Genomic DNA, 24,075 nt, shown 5'->3' on the forward strand with positions numbered 1-24,075 from the left:
GGCAGCTCAAACCCAGACACCCAAGATTCTGGAGTTTGGCTCTCTGTGGTGGTCAATGGGGTCAGGAAGTCTCATCCAGCCAAAGAGTCAGGCCAGAGGGATTGGTGCCTCCTTCCCTGCCTTATGCCACAGCCTCACCCTGCCACTAGTAACCCCACATGGCAGTGCCCCGGCTCCCTTCAGTGGGCAAAAGCGGCAGGAATATGGGCCTGCCCAAGACAAGGGAGGGGTCAGTGTCTCCTCCCTTGCTGTACTCTGCCACCAGGGAAACCTCGTGGGTCTGAAGCCCAGCTCCCTCTAGTGCTCAGTGACCTCTGGGGAGTACACCAGTGGCATTATTCCTGGGTGTGTTCACCACTGTCTGCAGGCAGGTACCTCCGCAGGGCATATTTTGCACTCACCAAGTCTGTGTCTCTGTCCCAGCCCTACCCCACCAGGAGCAGGTATACCGCCAGGCGTATTTTGAGCTCACAGAGGCTGAGTCTCTGTCCCAGCCATGCTTCACCACCACTAGGTGTATTTTGTGCTCCCAGAGTCTGCATCTCAGTCCCAGCTGCGCCCCCCATCCCCCACAGGCAGGTACCTCTGCAGGGTGTACCCCATGCTCATGGAATCTATGTTTCTTTCCCTGTTGTGCTCCACCAGCAGCTGCCCTGAAGTTGAGGCCTGGCTCCCTCCAGTTGCCAAGAGAAATGGGAAGTGTTTCTCCAAAATTCAACCCAGGGTATGAGCCCTGCTGCTGTGCTCTGCCACGGGCCACATTACTGTCTCTCCTACTTGACTCCCTCATTCAGCATTCCCTACTTTACACCTGTGCCACTATTTCAGCACAGACTTATAGTAGCCTACGCCATGCCCATACCACTCAAGGAATTGCCAAACATTCTAGACTCCGCAGGGGACAGGCTTCCAGACAGGGGAGGTGGGTGGGGGCAGTGTGTGGACTGGGAGATCAGAATTGCAGGTAGAATATTTGTTCAATTTTATGCCTGGCAGGAGAATGCCTAGGCTTACAGGTGGGATCTCTCTAGAGAAGGAGTTCCAGTGTTTAGCAGCTCTCTCCCATGGGATAAAATAAGAGGAGATCTGAACTCTGCTTGCTTATTTGTAGAAAGCACACAGTGAGCCACTCTCTTGGGGGTGAGGTCTCTCGTCCACTTGGCAATGGGTTTTGTACCTGTAGTTTGTTTCCTTGGAGCTGCAGCTTGCCTCAGCAGGGGTGATGTGCACTCCTCGATCTTCTCTTAGCTTAGCTCCTAACCATCAGCTTTCTTGAGAACCTTCTGTCCTTTCTCTCTCCTTCTGGCCAGGAGCCTCTGTGGAAAGCTGGCTCCAGTCGGCCATCTTGTCCCACAATCAATTCTTTACTTTTTGAAGTTATCTCCCAGAAACTCACATATATATTGGTTAAAAAAAGAAAAAAGAAAACACTTTTTTACCAGCAGCTTCTTGACCACTTATTTGCATATGGAAAAGAATTTTCCCATCTTTCTTTGTGTTTTGCAGACAAGAAAACCTTTTATTTTAAACCACAAATAGTCAGCAGGGGGCCTCAACTATCCAAGTTTCATTAAAATCACATTAAACCTAGATACAAGAGCACCACTGATGATTGAAAAATTTAAATATGCACAGTAAAAATCACCACAATATGCATCTGACTAAAGTTTTTTGTTGTTGTTGTTGATGATTCATTGAGGGTACAGAGAACCAGGTTGCACTGATTGTATTTGTTAGGTAAAGTCCCTCTTATAATTGTGTACTGCCTCCAAGAGGTGTGTCACACACTGTAACCTCCCCGCCCCCTCCCTCCTTCCCTATATTTACCCCCATCCCCCACCACATACTAGCTCATCAGTTGTCCTCATACCATAATTGAGTACATTGGATTCTTGCTTCTCCATTCTTGTGATGCTTACTAAGAACAATGTGTTTCACCTCCATCCAGGTTAATACAAAAGATGTAAAGTCTCTTGTCTTTTTTAGTGGCTGAATAGTATTCCATGATATATATACCACAGCTTGTTAATCCATTCCTGCATTGGTGGGCATTTAGGCTGTTTCCACAATTTGGCAATTGTAAGCTGAGCTGCAGTGAACAGTTTAGTCCAAATGTCTTTACGATAAAATGATTTTTTTTTTCTTCTGGGTGGATGCCCAGTAATGGGGATTACAGGATCAAATGGGAGGTCTAGTTTTTGAGTTCTTTGAGGGTTCTCCATACTTCCTTCCAAAAAGGTTGTATTGGTTTGCAGTGTTCCATTCTCTCCACATCCATACCATCTGCAGCTTTGAGATTTTCTGATGTGGGCCATTCTTATTGGAGTTAGGTGATATCTTAGGGTGGTTTTGATTTCATTTCTCTGATAATTAGAGACGATGAGCATTTTTTCAAATGTTTGTTAGCCATTCGTCTATCTTCTTTAGTGAAGGTTCTATTCATCTCTCTTGCCCATTGATATAAGGGCTTTTTATGTTGATTAATTTGAGTTCTCTATAGATCCTAATTATCAAGCTTTTGTCTGATTCATAATATGCAAATGTCTTTTTCCATACTGATGGTTGTCTATTTGCTTTAGTTGTTTCCTTAGCTGTACAGAATGTATTCAAGCATCAGACTAAATTTTTAAAGCAACTGTGTGGAATGCTGAATCAATTCTACACATAGATTCCAATATTAAATTGATATTAATTTTACTTTAGGATGATGGAAATTTCCAAAAAGCATGACTATGAGATGGTAAAATGTCCATCTTTGTATATTTTTGTGTGCCAACTAGCAGAGTCCTAAAAAATTAGCATTTACAAAATTCTTGGTAAAAATAGCTTTTAAAAGTTGTCTCAAGAAATACATGAAAATCAACCCAATTTTTCATGACAACACATTCACCCTCGTTATCTGCAGATTCAGTTTTCTGTGCCTCTTCAGCTTTAATTTCACCATTTTCAGATAGTATAGTACCTTCCTTTCCAGCTTCCTACTCTTCCTCCTCCTTCCCTCTAACATCTCTGTTAATCATTGTTCCAGGTTCTTTCTCAGCAGATGTTTTTCTTAATGTAGGTTCAGGTTTCAGCAGAGCAGGTTTTGCTGATAATATGGCAGATTGTCTTGTGGGCTCCTGTTTAGTTACTTTAGATTCAGCTTTGCCCTCAGTTTTCTTGGGAGACTTTCTCTTCGCTATGTGCAACAAAAAGTAAAGCAGCGGGCTAGAACTGCTGGCACTGCCACTAGATGCTGTCTCTGCCACTGCACCTACTCATGTGTAAGGCACGGCATAGCCTGGCCTGTGACCTCTTCATCTTTTTTTAAAGTATCCTTTACCTTTCATCAGTAGTCATCCTAGGCTAGGTGTATGGCTCATGCCTGTAATCCAAGCTCTCAGAGGGCAAAATAGGTGGATCTCTTGAGCTCAGAAGTTCAAGACCAGCCTGAGCAAAGTGAGACCCTGTGTCTACTAAAAACAGAAAAATTAGCTGGGCATTGTGTTGGGCATGTGTATAGTCCCAGTTACTCAGGAAGCTGAGATATGAGGATCTCTTTTTTTTTTTTTTTGAGACAGAGCCTCAAGCTGTTGCCCTGGGTAGAGTGCCATGGCTTTACAGTTCACAGCAACCTCCAACTCCTGGGCTCAAGCAACTCTCCTACCTCTACCTCCCAAGTAGCTGGAACTACATGCACTCGTCACAACGCCCGCCTATTTTTTGGTTGCAGCTGTCGTTGTTTGGTGGGCCTAGGCTGGATTTGAACCCGCCAGCTCAGGTTGTATGTGGCTGACGCCTTAGCTGCTTGAGCCACAGGTGCTGAGCCCAGATATGAGGATCTCTTAAGCCTGAGAGTTTGAGGTTGCTGTAAGCTAAGATGGTGCCACAGCACTCAATCTCAGGGCAACAGAGTGAGACTCTTTCTCAAAAAAAAAAGAAAATTAATTTAAAAAAATGAAAATGTCATCCTCATCCTTTCTATAATACTTAACATGCTGCAATCTCTTCATAAAGCATAAATTTGCTGCTGTAATATCGTAATTCCTTTGTGAACCAAGTGGAAAGACTTATCCCTGCCTCTGATGATTGAATGAAACAAGGCATATAAGCATCATCTCTAACATACAACAAGTGCTTGATTTTGTAAATTTTAATTTCTTCCCTTAGCTTTCTTTGGTTTCTAAGTGAAGTGTAGATATCTTTGATTCATTAAGGTAGCCATCCCTAGTCTATCTATAGTCCTTCCCTCTCATCCCATATATGAATTATTTATGTTACTAGAAATGATTAAAAGAACAAGTGTTTGTTAGAGACAGGTTTTATTTATTCTTGGTTCCATATTAACCTTAAGAGACATGGCTTACCTCATTGTTTTCATGTTCTTAGTTTCATGTAACAACATTTTGCTTTGTGACAGGTACTTTCAGGATGCGTTGGTCTCTCTGCCTTATGCTGGTGTTTTATTTCTAGGTCAGCATTGCTTGTCCTGAGAGGATGGAACCAATCACAAAGATCTCCCACATCCCACCCAGTCGTTGGGCTTTAGTCTGCAGTTTGTGCAAGGTGAAGACAGGAGCTTGTATTCAGGTAAGTCCCCAATGAGAATTGATAGATGGGGCTCACACCAAACTGGCTGGACTCACCCTCCCAGAGTGTCCTATTAACCAAAAGGTCAGACAGGAGGCTGCCACCAGTTCCTAGGGTTCTGCCATTATACAAATCTCTCATTTTTTCCTTTTTTTGATGTTGCCACTGGACCATTCAGCTTATTCTTTTCCATATACATAGTGGTGGTTAATCTTCATCCTTTGCTGTCAAAGATGATGAATTAAGTGAATTCTCAAGCTAGGTGATGCCATCCTAGATGGAAAGAAGATTTAATTCTAAAATAATCAGGCCCATGTTCTTGTTGTGCCTCACCCACCAACCGTAGAAGGACTTGGGTTGTAGAATGATTTGACAGATAGCCCTATTGCTGTGCTGAATAAGCATTTTGGTAGGGAAAGATGCATTTCAATGGATAATTCTGTGAATAGTTTTGAAAGTCATTCTCATAGACATATGTCTTGTGAATAATAGTGCAAATAGTAGTTTCTTAGTTTTCTGAGACATCTAAGGCACAGAAATGCAGCTGCTTGAAGTAGCAGTAGCTGGCATGGCACCCTATAGCAGCTATTGGGAGAGAAGGACGTGGATGGAACTGGGAAAGGCCAGTTACCTCTGGCAAAGACACAAAGGTTGAGTCTTCGTGTTCTCACTTTCCATAATATCATTTTACTTTTTTGAGATAGAGTCTCACTCTGTCACCTTCAGTAGAGTGCTGTGGTGTCATAGTTCACAGCAACCTCAGACTCCTGGGTTTGAGCAATCCTCTTGCTTCAGCCTCCCAGTAGCTGGGACTACAGGTGCCCGCCATAATGCCTAGCTATTTTTAAAGACAAGGTCTTGCTCTTGCTCAGGCTCATCTCCAACTCCTGAGCTCAAGGGATCCACCCACTTTGGCCTCCCAGAGTGCTAGGATGGTAGGCGGGAGCTAGGATGGTAGGTGGGAGCCACTGCACTGTGCCGGCTGTCTATTCCAAATGATACAAGGTAGCACTGCTGGCAAGAGGGAAGGAAAGTTACGGTAACCTTTCACACCTCAGTCCTCCTGAATATGAGCTGCAGGCTAGTTGGAGTTAGATTTGCCTATCAACCTTATACACAGAAAAAGGGCCATATAATGAATGGCATAGTTTAGGGATAATGACTCTAGGTGTTTTGTGAGGTTCCTTGCTGTCTGGCACACCAGTATGTTCCAGGCTCATCTTACAGATTTGTTGTTCCACACTGGAATCAACTGCTCCTTCGAGGAGCACTACATTTTTACTGGGGAATGGTATTTAAAGAACACACAATTTAGAACACCCCCCCCAAAGCCCTTTTAATTTAAATTCATTTTTATATCTGACAAAATTGGATGCTTCTTCTTGCTTTTTCTTTTTTACATTTTTTGACTGATTATTTATTTAACTAATAGCACTTAGCAATTATAAAGGAGATATATTTAAAGGAAAACTGTTCCCATGCGGTCTACTACCCTAGGACATTGCCTGTTTACGTTTATCTAAGTTCTCTCCTGATTGCTCACCATATGTGAGCTCCTTGAGGGCCAAGATTGTACATCATTGTTCTGTGAATTTCCCCTAGCATGAAGTAGGGTATCTTCCCATTGTTAGTGCTTAATTAGTGTTTATTAAATAAATAACATCCATATTTTATTATACCATAGATTAGTTTGTGATAATGCATTCCCCCCACTAAAAATATTTTTCATATTTTCATAATTATTGTATAGTCATTTCGTAATAGCACCTTAAACTTATGTCCAATAATTTACTATTTTTGTTAATTGTGATACTTTCATTTTCCCCCTACTTTTTCTATTTTGAAGGATAATGTTTACAATAGTTAGTAATTGGCAACAAGACTGTGGTGAGAGAAAACATTGGCTTTGACCTTAACAGACCTGGATTTGCATTACGTCCCTGCATTATCATATTCTGCCTCTATTATAGTTATTTATCTATGAGTTTTATATTTCCTAAAACTGTTAGCTCAGAATGTTTCATCCTTATATCCCCAATACCCTGATGTGGAAGATAAACAATAAATATTAGATCGATGGTTGGATGATAGATGAAACATTCTGGAGGAACTTTCTCATTTGCAGGGCAATGGTTCTTATTTTCATTACTTAGAATTTATATTCTTTATTTTATAAAGATCTTACCAAACTAAGACTCTTAAAATTTTAATTATAAGTAATTATAGGCTGGGCATGGTGGCTTACACCTATATTCTAGCACTATGAGAGGCTGAGGTGGGAGGATTACTTGACCAAGAGTTTGAGACCATCCTGGGCAACATAGTGAGACCCATCTCTACAAATTTTTTACAAAGGAAATTACATTTATTCCACAAGTATTTATGCCTAAATTCGTGCTAGGCTTTGGGTCTGTCAATGAAGCAACAAAGAACCCTTGCACCATGGAGCTTAAGTTTAGTTGGGAGAAACAAATAGTAAATAATAGTAAATAGTACATTAGAAGATGGTAAGTATTATGGAAAAGAAGAATATGGTGTATAGTAAGAAAGGGAGCGTGAGGCTAGGGCATGAGTTACAAATATTTTCTTATTTGTCAATGGTTTATTTATCAAGAGAAACTATTCCCTACCCCACATGTTCATGTTTCATAGTTCAGGAACACAGGTCAGTGATAAAGTTCCTATGTATTTTGACCCAAAGAAATTCTTTATATTCTAAAATTACTTTGCAATGTGAAAGATACAAGCATTCATCTTCTCAAAATTATTCATGAAATTATAATTTCTGTAAAAATCAGCATATGCCTGCCTTCTTGATTTAGCCACAACAAACTTAGAGAGAGCTACAGTCTTCAGGGATACACTGAATGCTCCAACTATATGAAATCACAGGTACCTGGCCAGAAGGCCATGCATCTGATGTTTTCTCAAAGCATAAAAGCCATGGTAGTTACTATCCTTGATAGGTTATGTCAGCCACAACACCAATATTCTTCCTTGCTGATGGAGAAATGGACTTTAGTTACACATTTTTTGTTTGGTTGGTTTTTGTTTGTTTTTTGAGACAGAGTCTCACTTTGTCGCCCTTGGTAGAGTGCTATGGCATGATAGTTCACACCAATCTCAAACTCTTGAGCTCAAGAGATTCTTTTGCCTCCATTTTTAATTTTTAGTAGAAATGGGGTCTCACTCTTGCTCAGGCTGGCCTTGAACTCGTGAGCTCAAGCGATCCACCTGCCTCAGCCTACCAGAGTGTTAGGATTACAGGTGTGAGCCACCATGCCCAGCTGTAGTTACAAGTTTAAATAAGAATGGACAGGGGAGGACTCATTCTGAGGGTAACATTTGAGCAGAGACTTGAAGGCAAGAGAAAGAGCTATGCAGATGTTTAAGATAAAAATGTTACAGGCAGAGGAAACAAACAGTCCAAAGGTCCTGAGATAGGAGTATGTCTGGCCTGTTTGAGCAACAGGAAAAGAGGTCAGTGAGACCAGAATGGAATGGAAGAGATCAAAGAGATTACACAGGGCCCTGATTGATTAGGACAGGGGTTGGCAATTTTTTTTTTTTTATGAATAACCAGGTAGTAAATATGTGCTATAAATACAGACTCTGTGGGCCATGTAGTCTCTTTTGCAGTTACTCAACACTGCCTTTGTAGTATGAAGGCAAGCCACAGGTAATACAAATTAATATGGCTGTATTCCAATAAAATTTATAGTGTCAAATTTTATATAATTTTCACATATCACAAAATATTCTCCTTTTGATGTTTTTTCCACCATTTGAAAATATAAAAACCCTTCTTAGCTCCCATTCTTAACTAGTGGGCCACAGAAAAACAAATGGCTGGCTGCATTTGGTGTATGGGCCATAGTTTGCCAGCCTTTAATAAGGGATTCTAGGGTCCTTATAAGATCTTTGCTTTTTGCTATGAATTTAAGAGGGAAGGGGGAAGGCATGGGAAGATTTTGAACAAAAAAATGATATGATTTGACTTTTTATTTTCTTTTGACATGTCAGCTTACAAATAACTTATGTTTTTAAAAGGTTATGGTTTCATCCAAAGAATGAAAATAATCTTCAGGGGGCTAAACGCCGTGGCTCACTCCTATAATCCTAGCACTCTGGGAGACCAAGGTGGGTGGATTGCCTGAGTTCACAGGTTCGAGACCAGAGTGAGCCAGAGCAAGACCCTCATCTCTAAAAATATATGGTCATTGTGGCGGGCACCTGTCATCCCAGCTACTCGGGAGGCTGAGACAAGAGAATCGCTTGAGCCCAAGTGTTGGAGTTTGCTGTGAGCTGTGACACCACAGCACTCTACCAAGGGTGACAAAGTAAAACTGTCTCAAAAAAAAAAAAGAAAGAAAGAAAGAAAATAATCTTGAGGGCAGGGTACCATAGAGGGTCAAGATTACCCATGTACCAATAATCATTGAAAGTGGATGATGGCTATATAGGGTTTATTGTAATATTCTCTCTACTGTTATATAGATTTTTAAATTTACATAGTAAAAGTTTAAAAGCAAACCCTAAAAATGGCACTCTACCTGCTATATTCAGAAAAGACTGTGAGAATTAAAAGTTAGAAACAAGAAAAGCAATTAGGCTTTTACAGTAATGTATAAGAGAGATGGTGGTGACTTTGACCAGAGTTGGTGGTGGTGACTTAGCCCAAGAAGCAGTGAGAATTGGTTGGATTCTGAATCAGCAATGAAGGTGGAGCCAAAAGGATTTACTACAGACTAGTTATGAGGTGTGAGAGAGAGATACAAGTTGAGGATGACTCTAGGATTTAGGCCCAAACAATGGGAAGGGTGAAGTTTCAATGGAGAAATCTGTAGATAGAACAGATTTGGGCCAGGTGCAGGGCTCAAGAACAGATTTGAGGAAAAAATCATGAATTCTGCCTTGGACATTTAAGTTTGAAGGTGTTTATCAGATATCCTAGTGGAAATGGCAGTTTACTTGAGTCTGGAGTTTGGGAGGAAGTTTTGAACTGAAGGCATAAATTTAGATGTCATTGTCATATAGATAGCTTTAAAACCTGAACTGGGTAAGATCACCAAGTGAGCAAGCATTGATAGAGAGGAGAGCAGTACCAAGGACTGGGCCTTTGCATTCCAAATTTAAGAAGTCAAAGAGAACAGGAAGAAATAGCAGAAGCCACCAGGGAAACAGGTAGAAAACCAAACGAGTGTGATAGCCTAGAAACTAAGGGAAGAAAGCATTTTAAGAAGAGAAAGATCACTAATGTAAAAACGGTGCTAAACTAAGAGGACTGCAGATTGACCCCTAAATTTAGCAATGTGATTATTGATGACCTGGATGAGCAGTTTAGTTGAATAGTGATTGTAAAAGTTACATTACCAAGAATCAATTCAAAGAAAGTGGTAGGGCAGTCTGAAAAAGTAGGGTAAAGACTTAGTCTTTAAGATGGAAGAAATAACAAGTATGTATGTATACTTGTTACCATGTAGAACATAACAGTATGCATACAAAAGAAATGATGCAGTGGGGAGGAAAAACTGCTGGAGCAAAGTTTTTCAGGAGGCAAAAGAGGATGGAGAGATGAGTGAAGGGATGGCTTTAGATAAAAGCACAGATAGTTATTTCTGGGAAACAGGCTTAAAGGCACAGTGTGGGTACAATTTGAGATACGTGTGTTGATAGGAATCTGTAGAAGTTTTCCTTTGTTTTAATTTTCTCAGTGAGGTAGCAAGCAAGATCATCAGCTGAGGCTGAGGATGTGGGTAAGGTCTAGACCGTGCAGAGGTCCTCAAACTTTTTAAACAGGGGCCAGTTCACTATCCCTCAGACCGCTGGAGGGCCGGACTATAGTTTAAAAAAAAAAAAAAACTATGAACAAATTCCTGTGCACACTGCACATACCTTATTTTGAAGTAAAAAAAAATAAAACGGGAACAAATACAATCACACCACCTCATGTGGCCCACGGGAGTTTTGAGGAGAGAAGAGGTACAAAGTAGTTTTCTGGTTTGGCAAGGATAAAATCTTAACACCTGCAGGTGTAGGGTCTCAACTAGGCAATATCTACAGCCCCTATATTTAGGAGCTAGAACCTTTCTCCTGATCACTAAGCCTTCTGATAATCCTATAACAGATCATAAAGTCTGGGTTTAAATCAGATGCCCCAGGCAGCTCTGAATTTTGCCTATACTCTGGACATATCCCCTTTAACTACCAGCTTTCCAGAATTCCTTTAGGGTCCCTCTATGTCTTATGTTCAAGCCCCATTCACTCTGTGTTCAAAGATGTTAGGCCTTCCCTGAGAGAACAAACAGTGGTTAAGAATATGATTTTTATGACATGTTGGACTGGATGATTAAAAATACATATAAGGATTTTAGAGCCAGACTTCTGGGGTTCAAATCCTAATTCTGCCTCTTGCTAGTAACAAGACTTGGGAAAGTTACCTAACATCTCTGTGCCTCAGTTTCCATATCTATAGATAATAGTGATAGCTACGGAAAGTGATGAAAAACTTAGCACAGTGCCTAATAGATAGTAAATACTCAGTATACTAGTGGTACTAGTAGTAGTACTTTTGGTATTATTTATGTTATTTCCTAGAGTCAGTCTGACTTCGCTAATGGAAAGCTCAAGCATTTAGCCAAACTGAATAGAATCGGGCATTTGGGGCTTGGGTTAGGTGCCTATTTTAACAGTAGAGGAATGAGAGCCTATCTGAAGTCACATACAAGTATATTGAAGTCAAGATCAATTGGTAGGCCACCATGAGTTTACTGTTAGGCTAATATTAGCTTGACTATGATGGAAGTGAACTTTTTTTAAAACAAATGAAAATCTTTCACAACTGGGGAAATGATAAGTAATGAATACATCTACTTAGTGACTAATAGATGATATTAAGTGGGGAAAAAATGAAATGTTGAGATAAAAGTACACAAACACCTCCCAAAAAGAAGAAAAATCCCTTAATATTTTTCTCATATATTTCACATTTTATTTATTAATTAGTACAGATTGTTCTTATTCCAAGGCAGTTCTGATCCCTGCCTTTAGGAGCTTATAGTCTATTAAGGGAGTCTAGATATAAACATGGGAAGAATTAAATAACACTGCAGTGACATCTCCTCTCAGACTCTTAGGGATGAGAGACCAGAAGAGCTGATGGTCACTGTTTCTGCTGGACTTTAAATGTACAGTGGCTGAAGTGAATTTTGTAGGCTGGCTTACACCACTTATGACATTATTTCTGTGATTAAGTTTTGAACATTTGTCTATTCATAGATTGGGGATTAAGGGCAACCAAAAGGACACTGTCCTGCAGCAGGACAAGAACTGCTGAGGACATATCCTCCAGGCCTGTGGTGTTCCAGGCAGGTGTTATCTGTTCTTGAGGAGAACACACTGTTTTCTGTTTGAAAACAGCAAAGTACTTCTTTAAAGAGAAAAGACATATTTTAATTCCTAAATCAGTCTCTGGTGTTGTCAAGATTTGTATTCTAGCCACCTTATCTGATCCAACTCTCACCCCACAAAAACTCTCCTTACATATGTGGATATGTAAGGTAACCTTTTCCCTCTAAAGAAAGTATCTTTTAAATTCTTTTCTCTTCTACAATTTCTGAAACATATTTATAGAAAATTATTTTCCCCCTTTAAATAAACCACAATGAGATACCACTTCCTAACTACTAGGGTGGTGATAATAAGAAAAGGAAACAATGACAATTCTTGGCAAGGATGTGAAGAAACTGGAACCCTCATGAATTGCTGGTAGATGTGTAAAATGGTGCAATGTCTGTGAGAAACAGTTTGGCAGTTTCTCAAAATGTTAAATACAGAGTTACCTTATGAATCAGCAATTCTACTCCTAGTTATAATATATGCCTGCAGTTCAAGAGGTCTCCAAGACCACCCTTAGGTTCAGTGATTTATTAGAAAGACTCACAGAACTCAGAAGAGCTATTCTCAAATTTATGATTTATTACAGTGAAAAGTTACAGATTTAAAATAAGCCAAGGAAGTGGGCACATATAGGGCATGGTCCAGGAGAGACTTGAAATGGAGATTCTGGTTAGCCCCTGTCAATGGAGTAAGTGCTTATTTCTTCCAGCAATGATGTGTAATAATACACAGAGTATTGCCAACTCAGAAAGCTCACCCTTGGTGTTCAGAGATTTTATGAAGGGTTGGCCATATAGACACAGCTAACCATCCATGTGGCAGACCTTACTCTTGGATCCCTCCACAGGTCAAGCTGATAACCTCAAGGCCAAAGCTTGCACCATAAATCACATTGTTAGCATAGAATATCTGACTTGGCCCAAGTCCCCCTAGGTAAACAAAGATACTCTTATCAGGAAGGACATTCCAAGGGCTTAAAGGTTATCTTTCAGGGGCTGAGGGCAAAGGGCCAAACTTTTCTTTGAACAAGGTTAATCCTTTACTCTGTACAAATCCAAGGGAAATAAAAACATATAACCACACAAAAACTTTTTTTTTTTTTTTGAGACAGAGTCTCACTATGTTGCCCTCGGTAGAGTGCCATGGCATCACAGCTCACAACAATCTCAATCTCATAGGCTTAAGCAATTCTCTTGCCTCAGCCTCCCAAGTGGCTGGGACTACAGGCACCCGCCACAACAATCCAGCTATTTTTTGTTGTAGTTTTCATTGTTGTTTTAGCTGGCCCGGGCCAGATTAGAATCCCCAGCCTCAGTGTATGTAGCTGGCACCGTAACCGCTGTGCTATGGGCACCGAGCCATCCACACAAAAACTTTTACATGAATTTTCATAACAGCATTATTTCAGAATAGCCACAAAGTGAAAACAGCCCAAATATCTGTCAACTGATGAAACGGGGTATGTCAGTACAATGGAATATTTTTTGGCCATAAAAAGGAATGATGTTGTAATATATGCTACAACATGGATGAACCTTAAAAATACACTAAACAGAAGAAGCCAGACTGAAACGACCATATGTCACATGATTCTACTTGTATGAAGTATCCAGAATGGGCATATCTATAGAGAGGGAAAAGTAGGTTAATAGTTGCTTTGGGTTGGGTACAGAGACTACCTACAAATGAGCATGAGATTTGTTTTGGGGAGGTGATGAAAATGTTCTGAAATAATTAGTTTGTGGCACTGGTGGTACAACTCTGTAAATATATTGAAAATCATTGAAGCACTTTAGAACTAGTAAATTTTATGGTATACAAAGCATGTCTCAATAAAGCTGGAGATTTTGTGTATTATTTTGGTAAATGGATATGCTGACCACACTGTAATACACATAGTGAAGTGTCTAAAGACGCGTGTGAGCCAGGTGTGGTGGCTCACGCCTATAATCCTGGTACTCTGGGAGGCCAACACTGGAAAATTGCTTGAACTCAGGAGTTCAAGACTACCCTAAACAAGAGTGAGACCCTATCTCTACTAAAAAGAGAAAAATTAACCAGGCATTGTGGCAGGTGGCTGTAGTCCCACCTACTTGGGAGGCTATGGCAGGAGAATTACTTGAACCCAGGAGTTTGCAGTTGCTGTAAGCCGGGCTGATGCTATAGCACTCCAGCCTGGGCAACCGAGTGAGACTCTATCTCAAAAAAAAAAAAAAGTGTTGTTGCAGCCAGCTGGAAAAAGGCCAGTTCTTTTCTGCTTAGTAGCTCAGACAGTCTGTGTTTAGAGCAGATGGGAGTGAAATGCTATAATGTGAAAGGGTCCACTAGGCCTTTCCTGACCTTGTTTGTCCAGAAACACCCCATGTACTCTCTCTGGTTTCTGTCTTGCTAGATCTGCCCCTTATGGAAACACAGACAGAAATGGCTTTTATACAGTAAAGCCAATGTACTTCTGAGTCCTCACACTAGACCAGAGAGACATAACTTGCAGGGTTCTCAAAACATAGAATGGCTACTCTCAAGAATGCTATGGCAATGCCTGTCACTCTAGAGCAGTGGCTCTCAACCTTCCTAATACCGCGGCCCTTTAATACAGTTCCTGTGGTTCATGACCCACAGTTTGAGAACCACCACTGCTTTAGAATCTTTCTCACAGACAGACAAAAGTAAAAACATCACAAAAATATAACTACACACAAAAATAAAGCTGTGTATTTTTAAGCTTAAGAAATATATAACATATGCTTTTACATATCAACCATCTATTAGAAATATTATAAAATGAATATATATTTTATATGTAAATACATACATATACAATAAGGTGGAGTGCTATTTTCCTGTCTAAGGTGGTTTTCCCTAGCCAAGAAGAGGAAATCATCTATATTACATATGAAGAAAGAGGGGGAATAGCACATACATATATACACAATATATTCTTACATTGAAAAGATACATAATTCAGGTTCAGAGCCTGTAGCACAGCAGCTAGGGCGCCAGCCACATACACCAGAGCTGGCAGGTAGGAACCCAGCCTGGGCCTGACAAACAATGACAACAACCAAAAAGTAGCTGGGCATTGAGATGAGCACCTGTAGTCCCAGCTCCTTGGGAGGCTGAGGCAAGAGAATTGCTTAAGCCCAAGAGTTTGAGGTTGCTGTGAGCTGTAACGCCACCGCATTCGACGGAGGGGGATATAGTGAGACTCTGTCTCAAAAAATAAAAAAATAAAGGCTCGGCGCCTGTGGCTCAAGTGGCTAAGGCGCCAGCCACATACACCTGAGCTGGCAGGTTCGAATCCAGCCCAGGCCCGCCAAACAACAATGACAGCTACAATCAAAAAATAGTCGGGCGTTGTGGTGGGCACCTGTAGTCCCAGCTACTTGGGAGGCAGAGGCAGGAGACTCGCTTGAGCCCAAGAGTTTGAGGTTGCTGTGAGCTGTGATGCCATGGCGCTCTACCCAGGGTGACAGCTTGAGTTTCTGTCTCAAAAAATAAATAAATAAATAAAAATAAAATTCTGAAAAGATACGTAATTCTGATACATACATACATGGATATTTTAAAAATATAAACACCACAAAATAAAAACGTATATTAAAGGGACATGTATAAAAGATGTTTGTAAAAGTACTACTTGCTTGCTACAATGAGAACAGTCTTATCTCAGTTAAATTTTTTTTAATTTTTAATTTTAAAAAATAAAGTTTTTTTTTAAATGGGCATAAAAAATACCTCCATTATTCCCTATGTCAGTGGTTCTCAACCTTCCTAATGCTGCAACCCATTAATACAGTTCCTGTGAGTCGCGACGCACATGTTGAAAACCACTGCCCTAAGTGGTTACAATAGAAATAAGAGGTATACAAAGACATTTTGTTTAATAGAATGTGTCAGAGGTATATTTTAGAAAAAAGTAAATAAATATTTCATTAGCTCCAAACCTTGGTTAGCTGTTTCTCTTCTTTCCCTCTTCCTTCCCTTCCTCCCTCCCTTCCTTTTTCTTCTTCACTTAATATTTTTTTTAATCTTCTGTCTGATGGGATAGATGAACATTAGTCAAGCTTTATCATTTTATATTGCAGTTTTTATTGCTACAATGTAATTATACATATTTATGGGGTACAATTTGATGTTTTTATCCATATATGCTGCATAATGATCAAATCAGGGTATTTAGCATACCTTTCACCTCATGCATTTATCATTTCTTTGTAGTGAGAATATTTTAAAATCTCTTTTCTAGCTATTTGGTAAAATGCAATACCTTACTGTTAACCATTGTCACCCTACTGTACAATAAAACATTAGAACTTGTTTCTCCTTTTTAAATATAACTTTGAACCCATTGACCAGCATTTTGGTGATGACCAAAGTATTAGACCTCCTAAGTATCACAGAAATCATCTTTTTTTGAATCTAGGTGGATTTTTATGACAGAGTTTCCAAAGAGACATTTCATTTTTTGTATAAGTACCCAGTTCTTATCTGTGTGTTATCTAAGTTATATTTGTTTATATTTATGTCTCTACATTCTATAAATGTTTTATAAATTTGACCTGAGATGATATGTTTTTAACTTCCTATTATTTTATGTCATGCACTCATACCCTTACATAGAAAATCCTTTTACTTTTTCTTCCCATATTTTTGGCAGTTATTAAACAGTAAAAGAGCATTATTCTCAAGAATTTTTTTTTTTTTAAGAGACAGAGTCTCACTTTATCACCCTCAGTAGAGTGCCGTGGCATCACAGCTCATTCTCTTGCCTCAGCCTCCCAAGTAGCAGTTACTACAAGGCACCCACCACAATACCCAGCTATTTTTTGTTGCAGTTTGGCCAGGGCCAGGTTTGAACCTGCCACCTTTGGTATTTGGGGCTGGCGCCCTACCCACTCAGCCACAGGTGCTGCCATATTCCCAAGACTTTTAATGTTTTCCCTATGAATACCTTTAGCTACTTCTTTATTTCATGCCTGGATAATTTCTTAGCCAAGTGATAATAAAAGGTACATCTTAGGCTTTCATCATCTTCATTTTTATGAGGCTTGTCAAATACATGGAAGTTTTAAGGATACAGATTTCAGTGTCAAACAAACTTTTCTGATACAGCTGTCCAAGGTGGGTTTGACCTTTCTTAGGAGATTGTTAGCATCTTCACTAAGTGGCTACATTACCACTTAATTAGAAAGTGGAGAGAGGTGTGTGGAGAGTGAGGCACTGTAGAAGAAGTTTAAGCAATAATAAATATGAGGCTTGGCTCAGCACCCATAGCTCAGTGCTTAGGGCACCAGCCACATAAACCAGTGCTGGAGGGTTCGAACCTGGCCCAGGCCTGCTAAAACAACCATGACAACTACAACAACAACAATAATAGCCAGGCATTGTGGTGGGTGCCTGTAGTCCCAGCTATTTGGGAGGCTGAGGCAAGAGAATCACTTAAGCCTAAGAGTTTGAGGTTGCTATGAACTGTGACACCACAGCACTCTACCAAGGGCAACATAGTAAGAATCTGTCTCAAAAAAAGTTAATTAATTAAATAAAAATAAATGTTAAGGCTAGTTTAGATGATCTTAGAATTATATTCCATCCCTGGGATGTTTTATCATGTGCAATTAATTTAAATGTAATCTGCCCCATTTAAGCTTTGATGGCTGCCAATATTTTCTTAGTGTTGAATTTCTCAGTCTAAGGCCATGATTCTCAACCTTCCTAATTCCGTGGGCCCTTTAATACAATTCCTGTGGGTCAAAACCCACAGGTTGAGAACTGCTGCTCTAAGGAGAGCTGTCAGGCTTTTTATCATTTTTGTCTTTATTCATATCCAATGTCATTCTCTGTGTTTAATTATCAAAAACCTAACACATAGGTAACTGAGCAGTCTGCCTTCCAGATGCAGCTTGCAAAAGTGTTGAGACTTGGCTTTAACCATGAGAATTCCAGGGTTCTTCCTGCTCTGCCTTACATATTAATACTTAATAAATGCGTTAAATCTTTGAATGAAAGGCAGAATATTATAAATTTAATTTCAGATTATGTATAACCATACTGTCCAATAGAACTTTCCACAATGATGGAAATGTTTTTTATCTATGCTATTCAGTATAATGGAAATGTATGTAATTGTATTGATATATAATTTGAATTAATTGGAATTAAATAGCCACTTATGGCTAGTTGACTACCATGTTGGCCCCCTCAGCTGTATAAAAATAATTTCAAGGCCAAGCATGTGGCTCACTACTGTAATCCTAGCACTCAGGTAGGTTGAGGTGGGCAGATAACCTGAGCAAGAGCAAGACTTCGTCTTTAAAAATAGCTGGGCATTGTGACAGGCATCTGTAGTCCCAGCTACTCAGGAGGCTGAGGCAAGAGGATCACTTGAGCCCAAGAGTTTGAGGTTGCTGTGAGCTATAATGCCACAGCACTCTACCGAGAGCAATAAAACAAGACTCTGTCTCAAAATAAAAATAGTTTCAAGAAGTTAGGTTACTTAGGTTTTGCGATTCCTATGGCCTTTGTAGAACCAGTAGGTGCTCTGGCAATAATATTGACTTTGTTTTTTCTTTTATTTATTCAGAATCATTTTCTGAGCAACTGCTTGTCCGATAGTTGATAACAATACAAAGCAAATGGCACAGCTTCTGTCTTTAAGACTGATGGCTAGGAATGTGACAATTATTATACTATAGGTACAGCATGAAAAGTACCATTATAGAAGCATATGGAGTAATGTGAAGGACACGGAGAAGAGACCACATGACTGTTCAAAAGGCTTCTCAGAAAACTGACATTTGGATGCTTGAGCTGAAACCTTAAAGGGGGAGTTTGAAATTTTTTTGCCTCTGTTTTTGCTGTTTGCTATAAGAGCAGGTTTCCTGGATTATTTATAATGCATCTATCATAGGTAATCACAGACCAACTTTCTCCCTGTCTTTCCTTTGCTTCCTACAAGCTGTTGATTTAGGTTCAGAGAAATAAGTCTCTCCCTTTCCCCCTACCCTACCAGCTTAACACATCTTTTCTTCTTGTAGTGCTCAATAAAAAGTTGCATCACTGCCTTCCACGTCACCTGTGCCTTTGAGCACAATCTAGAGATGAAGACTATTCTAGATGAGGGAGATGAAGTGAAATTCAAGTCATACTGCCTCAAGCATAGCCAAAACAAGCCGAAACCTGGGGAAGCTGAGTACCCCCACCACAGGGCTACAGAGCAGAGCCAGGCCAAAAGTGAGAAAACCAGCCTGCGGGCACAGAAGCTTCAGGAGCTGGAGGAAGAGTTCTATTCCTTGGTACAAGTGGAAGATGTAGCCACAGAGCTGGGGCTACCTACCCTAACTATAGACTTTATCTATAACTACTGGAAACTGAAGCGGAAAAGTAACTTCAATAAGCCATTATTTCCTCCAAATGAGGATGAAGAAAATAGACTGGTACAGCCAAAAGAAGAAAGCATTCACACTCGCATGAGAATGTTTATGCACCTACGGCAGGACCTGGAAAGGGTAAGATGACTAGCTAGGCCTAGTATATAAGTCTCAGTCTGCAGAGAAATGGAAGTCCCACTTCCAGTTTAAAAATGGTCAGCTTATTAGCATGGGTTTCTGTGTCCTTGCTTATCTTCTGATTCCATTGTGGCCCCAAACATTGGGCTCTATTTAAATTTTTACAGGCACATTCAGGGGATTGGGGAGGCCTCTGTGAATGTGAACTTTGAATTTGAAATATATTCAAATATATTGAAATATATTCTCATTTGGTTTACTTTTTATTCACTTTTGAGCCTAAATTGGCTCATCTATGTTTTTACTGACACATTTATGAGACTGGAGGATGAAGAAAGAGTGAATTTTGTTCAGGTAAACATTAGATCAGGGTTTCTCAAAATCTGCACTATTGACATTTCAGAATGGATAGTTTGTTATGGGGGTTGTTCTTTATTGTAAGAGACATTGTAAGATGTTTAACAGCATCCCTGGCCTCTGTCTACTAGATACCCACACACACACATACCCAGTATAACAAACAAAAATGTCTCCAGGCTTAGCACCTGTAGCTCAAGTGTCTAAGGTGCCAGCCACATACACCAGAGCTGGCAGGTTCGAATCCAGCCCAGGCCTGCCAAATAGCAATGACAACTACAACCAAAAAATAGCCAGGCATTGTGGCGGGTGCCTGTAGTCCCAGCTGCTTGGGAGGCTGAGGCAGGAGAATTGCTTAAGCCCAGGAATTGGAGGTTGCTGTTAGCTATGATGCCACGGCACTCTACCCAGGGTGACAGCTTAAGGCTCTGTCTTAAAAAAAAAAAAAAAAAAAGTCTCCAAAAAATTCCCCCTCAGGGTCAAAATCACCCCTGGTTGAGATATTCCACCAAATAATTCAGTTCAACTCATGATGTACTTATCAGGTATCTACTAAAGTAGGTGCTGCAAGAGTTTAAAGATAGAGAATTATATAATTAAATATAATTATACAAATGACTTGGTTTTTTCTCTGCTACGGGAATTAGAAAGGGAACTAATAGATTTGGCTCACTTTTTGAAATTTAGGATATATAGGCCAGGTGCAGAGGCTCTGGGAGGCCAAGACAGGAGGATTGCTTGAGCTTAGGAGTTTGAGACTAGCCTGAACAAGAGTGAGGACCCCATCTCTGCTAAAAATAAAAATATTAGCTAGGTGTTATGGCGGGCACCTGTAGTCCCAGCTACTTGGGAGGCTGAAGCAAGAGTATCACTTGAGCCCAAGAGTTTGAGGTTGCTGTGAGCTATGACACTACAGCACTCTAGCCTTGGCAACTAAATGAGACTCTTAACTTAAAAAAAGGCTGGGCACGGTGGCTTATGCCTATAATCCTAGCACTCTGGGAGGTTGAGGCAGGTGGATTGCCTGAGCTCACAGGTTCGAGACCAACCTGAGCCAGAGCAAGACCTTGTCTCTAAAAACAGCCTGGTGTTGTGGCAGGGGCCTGTAGTCCCAGCTACTTGGTAGGCAAAGGCAAGAGAATCACTGGAGCCCAAGAGTTTGAGGTTGCTGTGAGCTATGATGCCACTCTACCAAGGGTGACAAAATAAGACTCTGTCTTCAAAATAAAACAGAATCCCAAACATAAAAAAAATTAGGATATACATATATAGCACCTACTGTTAATTGCTAATGCTGTTCTAAGTATTTGATAAAGATTAAGTCACTTAATCCCAGTACTTCCATGAAAAAATACTATTATTATTATTATCATCATCATCCTATTTACAGATAAACAAACTGGGGTACAGAAAAGTTAAGCAACTTGCCCAGGTAGCTAGTACTGTGAGAAAATGAGAATTTCACCCTTGTGGCTGTAGAAACTTGGTTAAGCTCAACATATGAGCAAAGAAGCCATTTGTAGTCTTCCCAGCCAACTTTTATTCTTCTGGTCCAGCACTCATTAGAAAAATGTACTGGGTATGGCATTGTCATCATTTGTACTCAGGGTATAAAGGGAAGGCCAAATTTGTTAAACCATCATTCAGTCATCCCAACCTGACTACCCTGTTTCCCCGAAAATAAGACCTACTTACAGGAAAGATAAGACGTCCCCTGAAAATAAGACCTAGCGTGTCTTTGGGAGCAAACCTTAATATAAGACACTATCTTATTTTCAGGGAAACAGGGTATGCAAATAAATACCAAGCCTATGACATTGCAGGGAGATAAGGCTTCAGAAGGTAGCTTTGGAACATTTTGCTTATGCTGCTGATTAATATGGGAACCATTGTCCTATGATTGAGCATGCTGCATGAATTCCCGTGGAGTGGCTCTCACTGTGCAGCTCTTGGGTTCTGTCTTCTCTCTTCACCCTCCCAACCCCACCTGACTTTAAGTATCTTCATTTTAGCTAAACAATTTCAATTGCCAGATTCTTTTTTTTTTTTTTTTTGAGACAGTCTCACTATGTCGCCCTCAGTAGAGTGCTATGGCATCACAGCTCACAGCAATCTCAAACTCTTGGGCTTAAGCAATTCTCTTGCCTTAGCCTCCCAAGTAGCTGGGACTACAGGTGCCTGCCACAATGCCTGGCTATTTTTGGTTGGAATTGTCATTGTTTAGCAGGTCCGGGCTGGGCTCAAACCCTCCAGCACCAGTGTAAGTGGCCGACACCCTACTCACTGAGCTACAGGCGCTGAGCCAGATTTGTTTAACATGATGTCTATATTTTCTGGGAATTTGGTTTTCAGGTCCGAAATCTATGTTACATGATAAGCAGACGAGAGAAGCTGAAACTGTCACAAAACAAAATACAGGAACAGATCTTTGGTTTGCAAGTCCAGCTTATTAACCAAGAAACTGCTGCAGGTAACCTGTATATAAAAATGTCCTAACAACTGTATAGACTCTGTTTGCGTGCTATTTTAACAATTTAATTTTATATCAGTTGTTCCACTTAAAAATCTTCAAAAATTCTTGCCAAATATCCCATTTGCTTTAGTCTAATTCTGTTATAATGTTAATGTCCCAATTCACTGTCAACTCATGAGGTAAGAAATCCCAGAATGGGGTTGGGGATATTGCAGGTATAGGGCAGATAACCTATATCTGAGACAAATATTTGAGGCCATTAGTTGGAGGCATGAAATTATTCTATAATTATTGAATTAATTTAGAAATCAATAGGATAGGATCTAACCTCAGCTTCCAGAAACATTTAATTCCAGAATTATACATCTTAACAATAGTCTACTAAAAAAAAATTCTTAGCCAGAAGTTAGAAAATCTGAGTTCTTATCTTTTTATTTATTCACTAATATTTGTTAAACATCTACTATGGACTAAGAACTGAGGTAGAAGATGGAGCAGTCAGTAAGACAGAATTCCTGCCTGCAAAATACTGCCCGTTTGGTGAGTGAGACAGGTGAGCATAATTATAGTACCCTAAGCGTGGGAAGCTTGACTGGAATCATCACAGTTATATTCAGTGACACCTATAACCTATGTCCCTGTGTTTCATTTAACACAGAGGTCAGTGACAAAGCCTAGACAACTAGGGGTCACTGGGCAGAGAGTATACAGAATCATCGTCTGCCAAAGGGCAACTATAGAGCGAGACGCTCAGAAATTAGGTGTCACATAAGCATCAGAAGCTCTGGAGTACTTCTGAGTATCATGGGTCACATCAGAGTGGTATGGCAGAGGCATAAGGGCTGCTCAGCCACAAGGGCAATAGTGACAGGCAAAACAAGGAGAACCAAAGCAAAACAGAGAAAGCCTCCATGTGCCGAGGAAATTGGTTCCAGCGCATGTGCCTTCTGATTGTTAGGAGTCAGCCTCATTACAGCTCACAGCATCGGAAGGTGGCAACCCTTGATAGAGATGGATGTTCAGCATGGGCCTTTGGGGAATAAATGCTACCCATTGGGGCACCTAAGGGCTGTCCTTTTTATATCTCCTTTTTATGAGCCTACAGAAGATGAAAATGGGCAAGGTCAAGTTCATATGCAAAGAGGAATTATTTGGTAGTGCTGCTTTTAATTTCAGAGCACTTAGGATAATAGAGGAACACTTGTTCTATGATTATAGGGTAATATAACCAAGTAACTGCTAATACTCCCCAGGCCAAGCCCATAGCTGGTCATTGGCAGGAACGTTGTGATTCTTTTCTGCTGGCCTTACCACTAACAAAACCTCCCACCTCCATAATGGTCATTTGTAGTCAGGAAATTCTAGATTAAGAATATAAAATTCATAGGAACCACCCACTACCACTTTTAATGTCAAGTTAAAACAACATAATACTCTTCATCTACCAAAACCTGTGTGTACATTTCTGAGGGTTTGTATTTGACTTACTTTAGGAAGACCAGGAAAGATTGGAGGTTTGGGTCTGAAATGTGTATGTTTAAGGCATAACCAAGTGCTTTGCAGCACTGACACATGCAGGCATGCACACACGAGTGCACATGTGTACACACAAACAGGGAAACCTTGGTCTAAACCATAGCTAGTGATTCTTTTCAGAAATGAAAGGGGGCAAAGATGGGGATACAGGAGATAGCACACAAGTCTTTGTGATCATTTTGCACACTGAGAGAGCAGAGGTGGGGAGCTGTAGAACAAACACTGGCATTGCTGAGT

The 24,075-nt window shown here is 40.2% G+C and overlaps 2 protein-coding genes across 4 annotated transcripts in view; one reads left to right on the forward strand and one right to left on the reverse strand.

Moving 5' to 3' along the window:
* Window positions 1-24,075, forward strand: part of JADE3 (jade family PHD finger 3) — a 213,156-nt gene that overhangs the window by 185,880 nt on the left and 3,201 nt on the right. For all 3 annotated transcript variants that reach the window (XM_053579564.1, XM_053579563.1, XM_053579562.1), the window contains exons 8-10: window positions 4,453-4,569; window positions 19,002-19,472; window positions 22,182-22,299. In XM_053579564.1, the coding sequence (XP_053435539.1) occupies window positions 4,453-4,569; window positions 19,002-19,472; window positions 22,182-22,299 (706 nt within the window). The remainder of the gene's footprint in view (window positions 1-4,452; window positions 4,570-19,001; window positions 19,473-22,181; window positions 22,300-24,075) is intronic.
* On the reverse strand, window positions 846-3,329 carry LOC128577907 (high mobility group nucleosome-binding domain-containing protein 3-like). The gene is made up of 4 exons (XM_053580285.1): window positions 3,323-3,329; window positions 3,040-3,178; window positions 2,853-2,925; window positions 846-944 (listed from the first exon to the last, which is right to left on the reverse strand). The coding sequence occupies exons 1-4, from the start codon at window positions 3,327-3,329 to the stop codon at window positions 846-848; spliced, it is 318 nt and encodes a 105-aa protein (XP_053436260.1).

This window comes from Nycticebus coucang, chromosome X (assembly GCF_027406575.1).
Source record: "Nycticebus coucang isolate mNycCou1 chromosome X, mNycCou1.pri, whole genome shotgun sequence".
NCBI classification, from domain to species: domain Eukaryota; kingdom Metazoa; phylum Chordata; class Mammalia; order Primates; family Lorisidae; genus Nycticebus; species Nycticebus coucang.

Bases quoted from the DNA above. Each gene is read 5' to 3' on its own strand.
- LOC128577907 (XM_053580285.1), bottom strand. The intron at 2,926-3,039 runs TGAGAAAGAACC...AATTAAAGCTGA, and splicing joins ACATTAAGAAAAACATCTGC to AGAGGCACAGAAAACTGAAT. The intron at 945-2,852 runs GTATTTCTTGAG...CTGATCTCCCAG, and splicing joins AAAATTGGGTTGATTTTCAT to TCCACACACTGCCCCCACCC.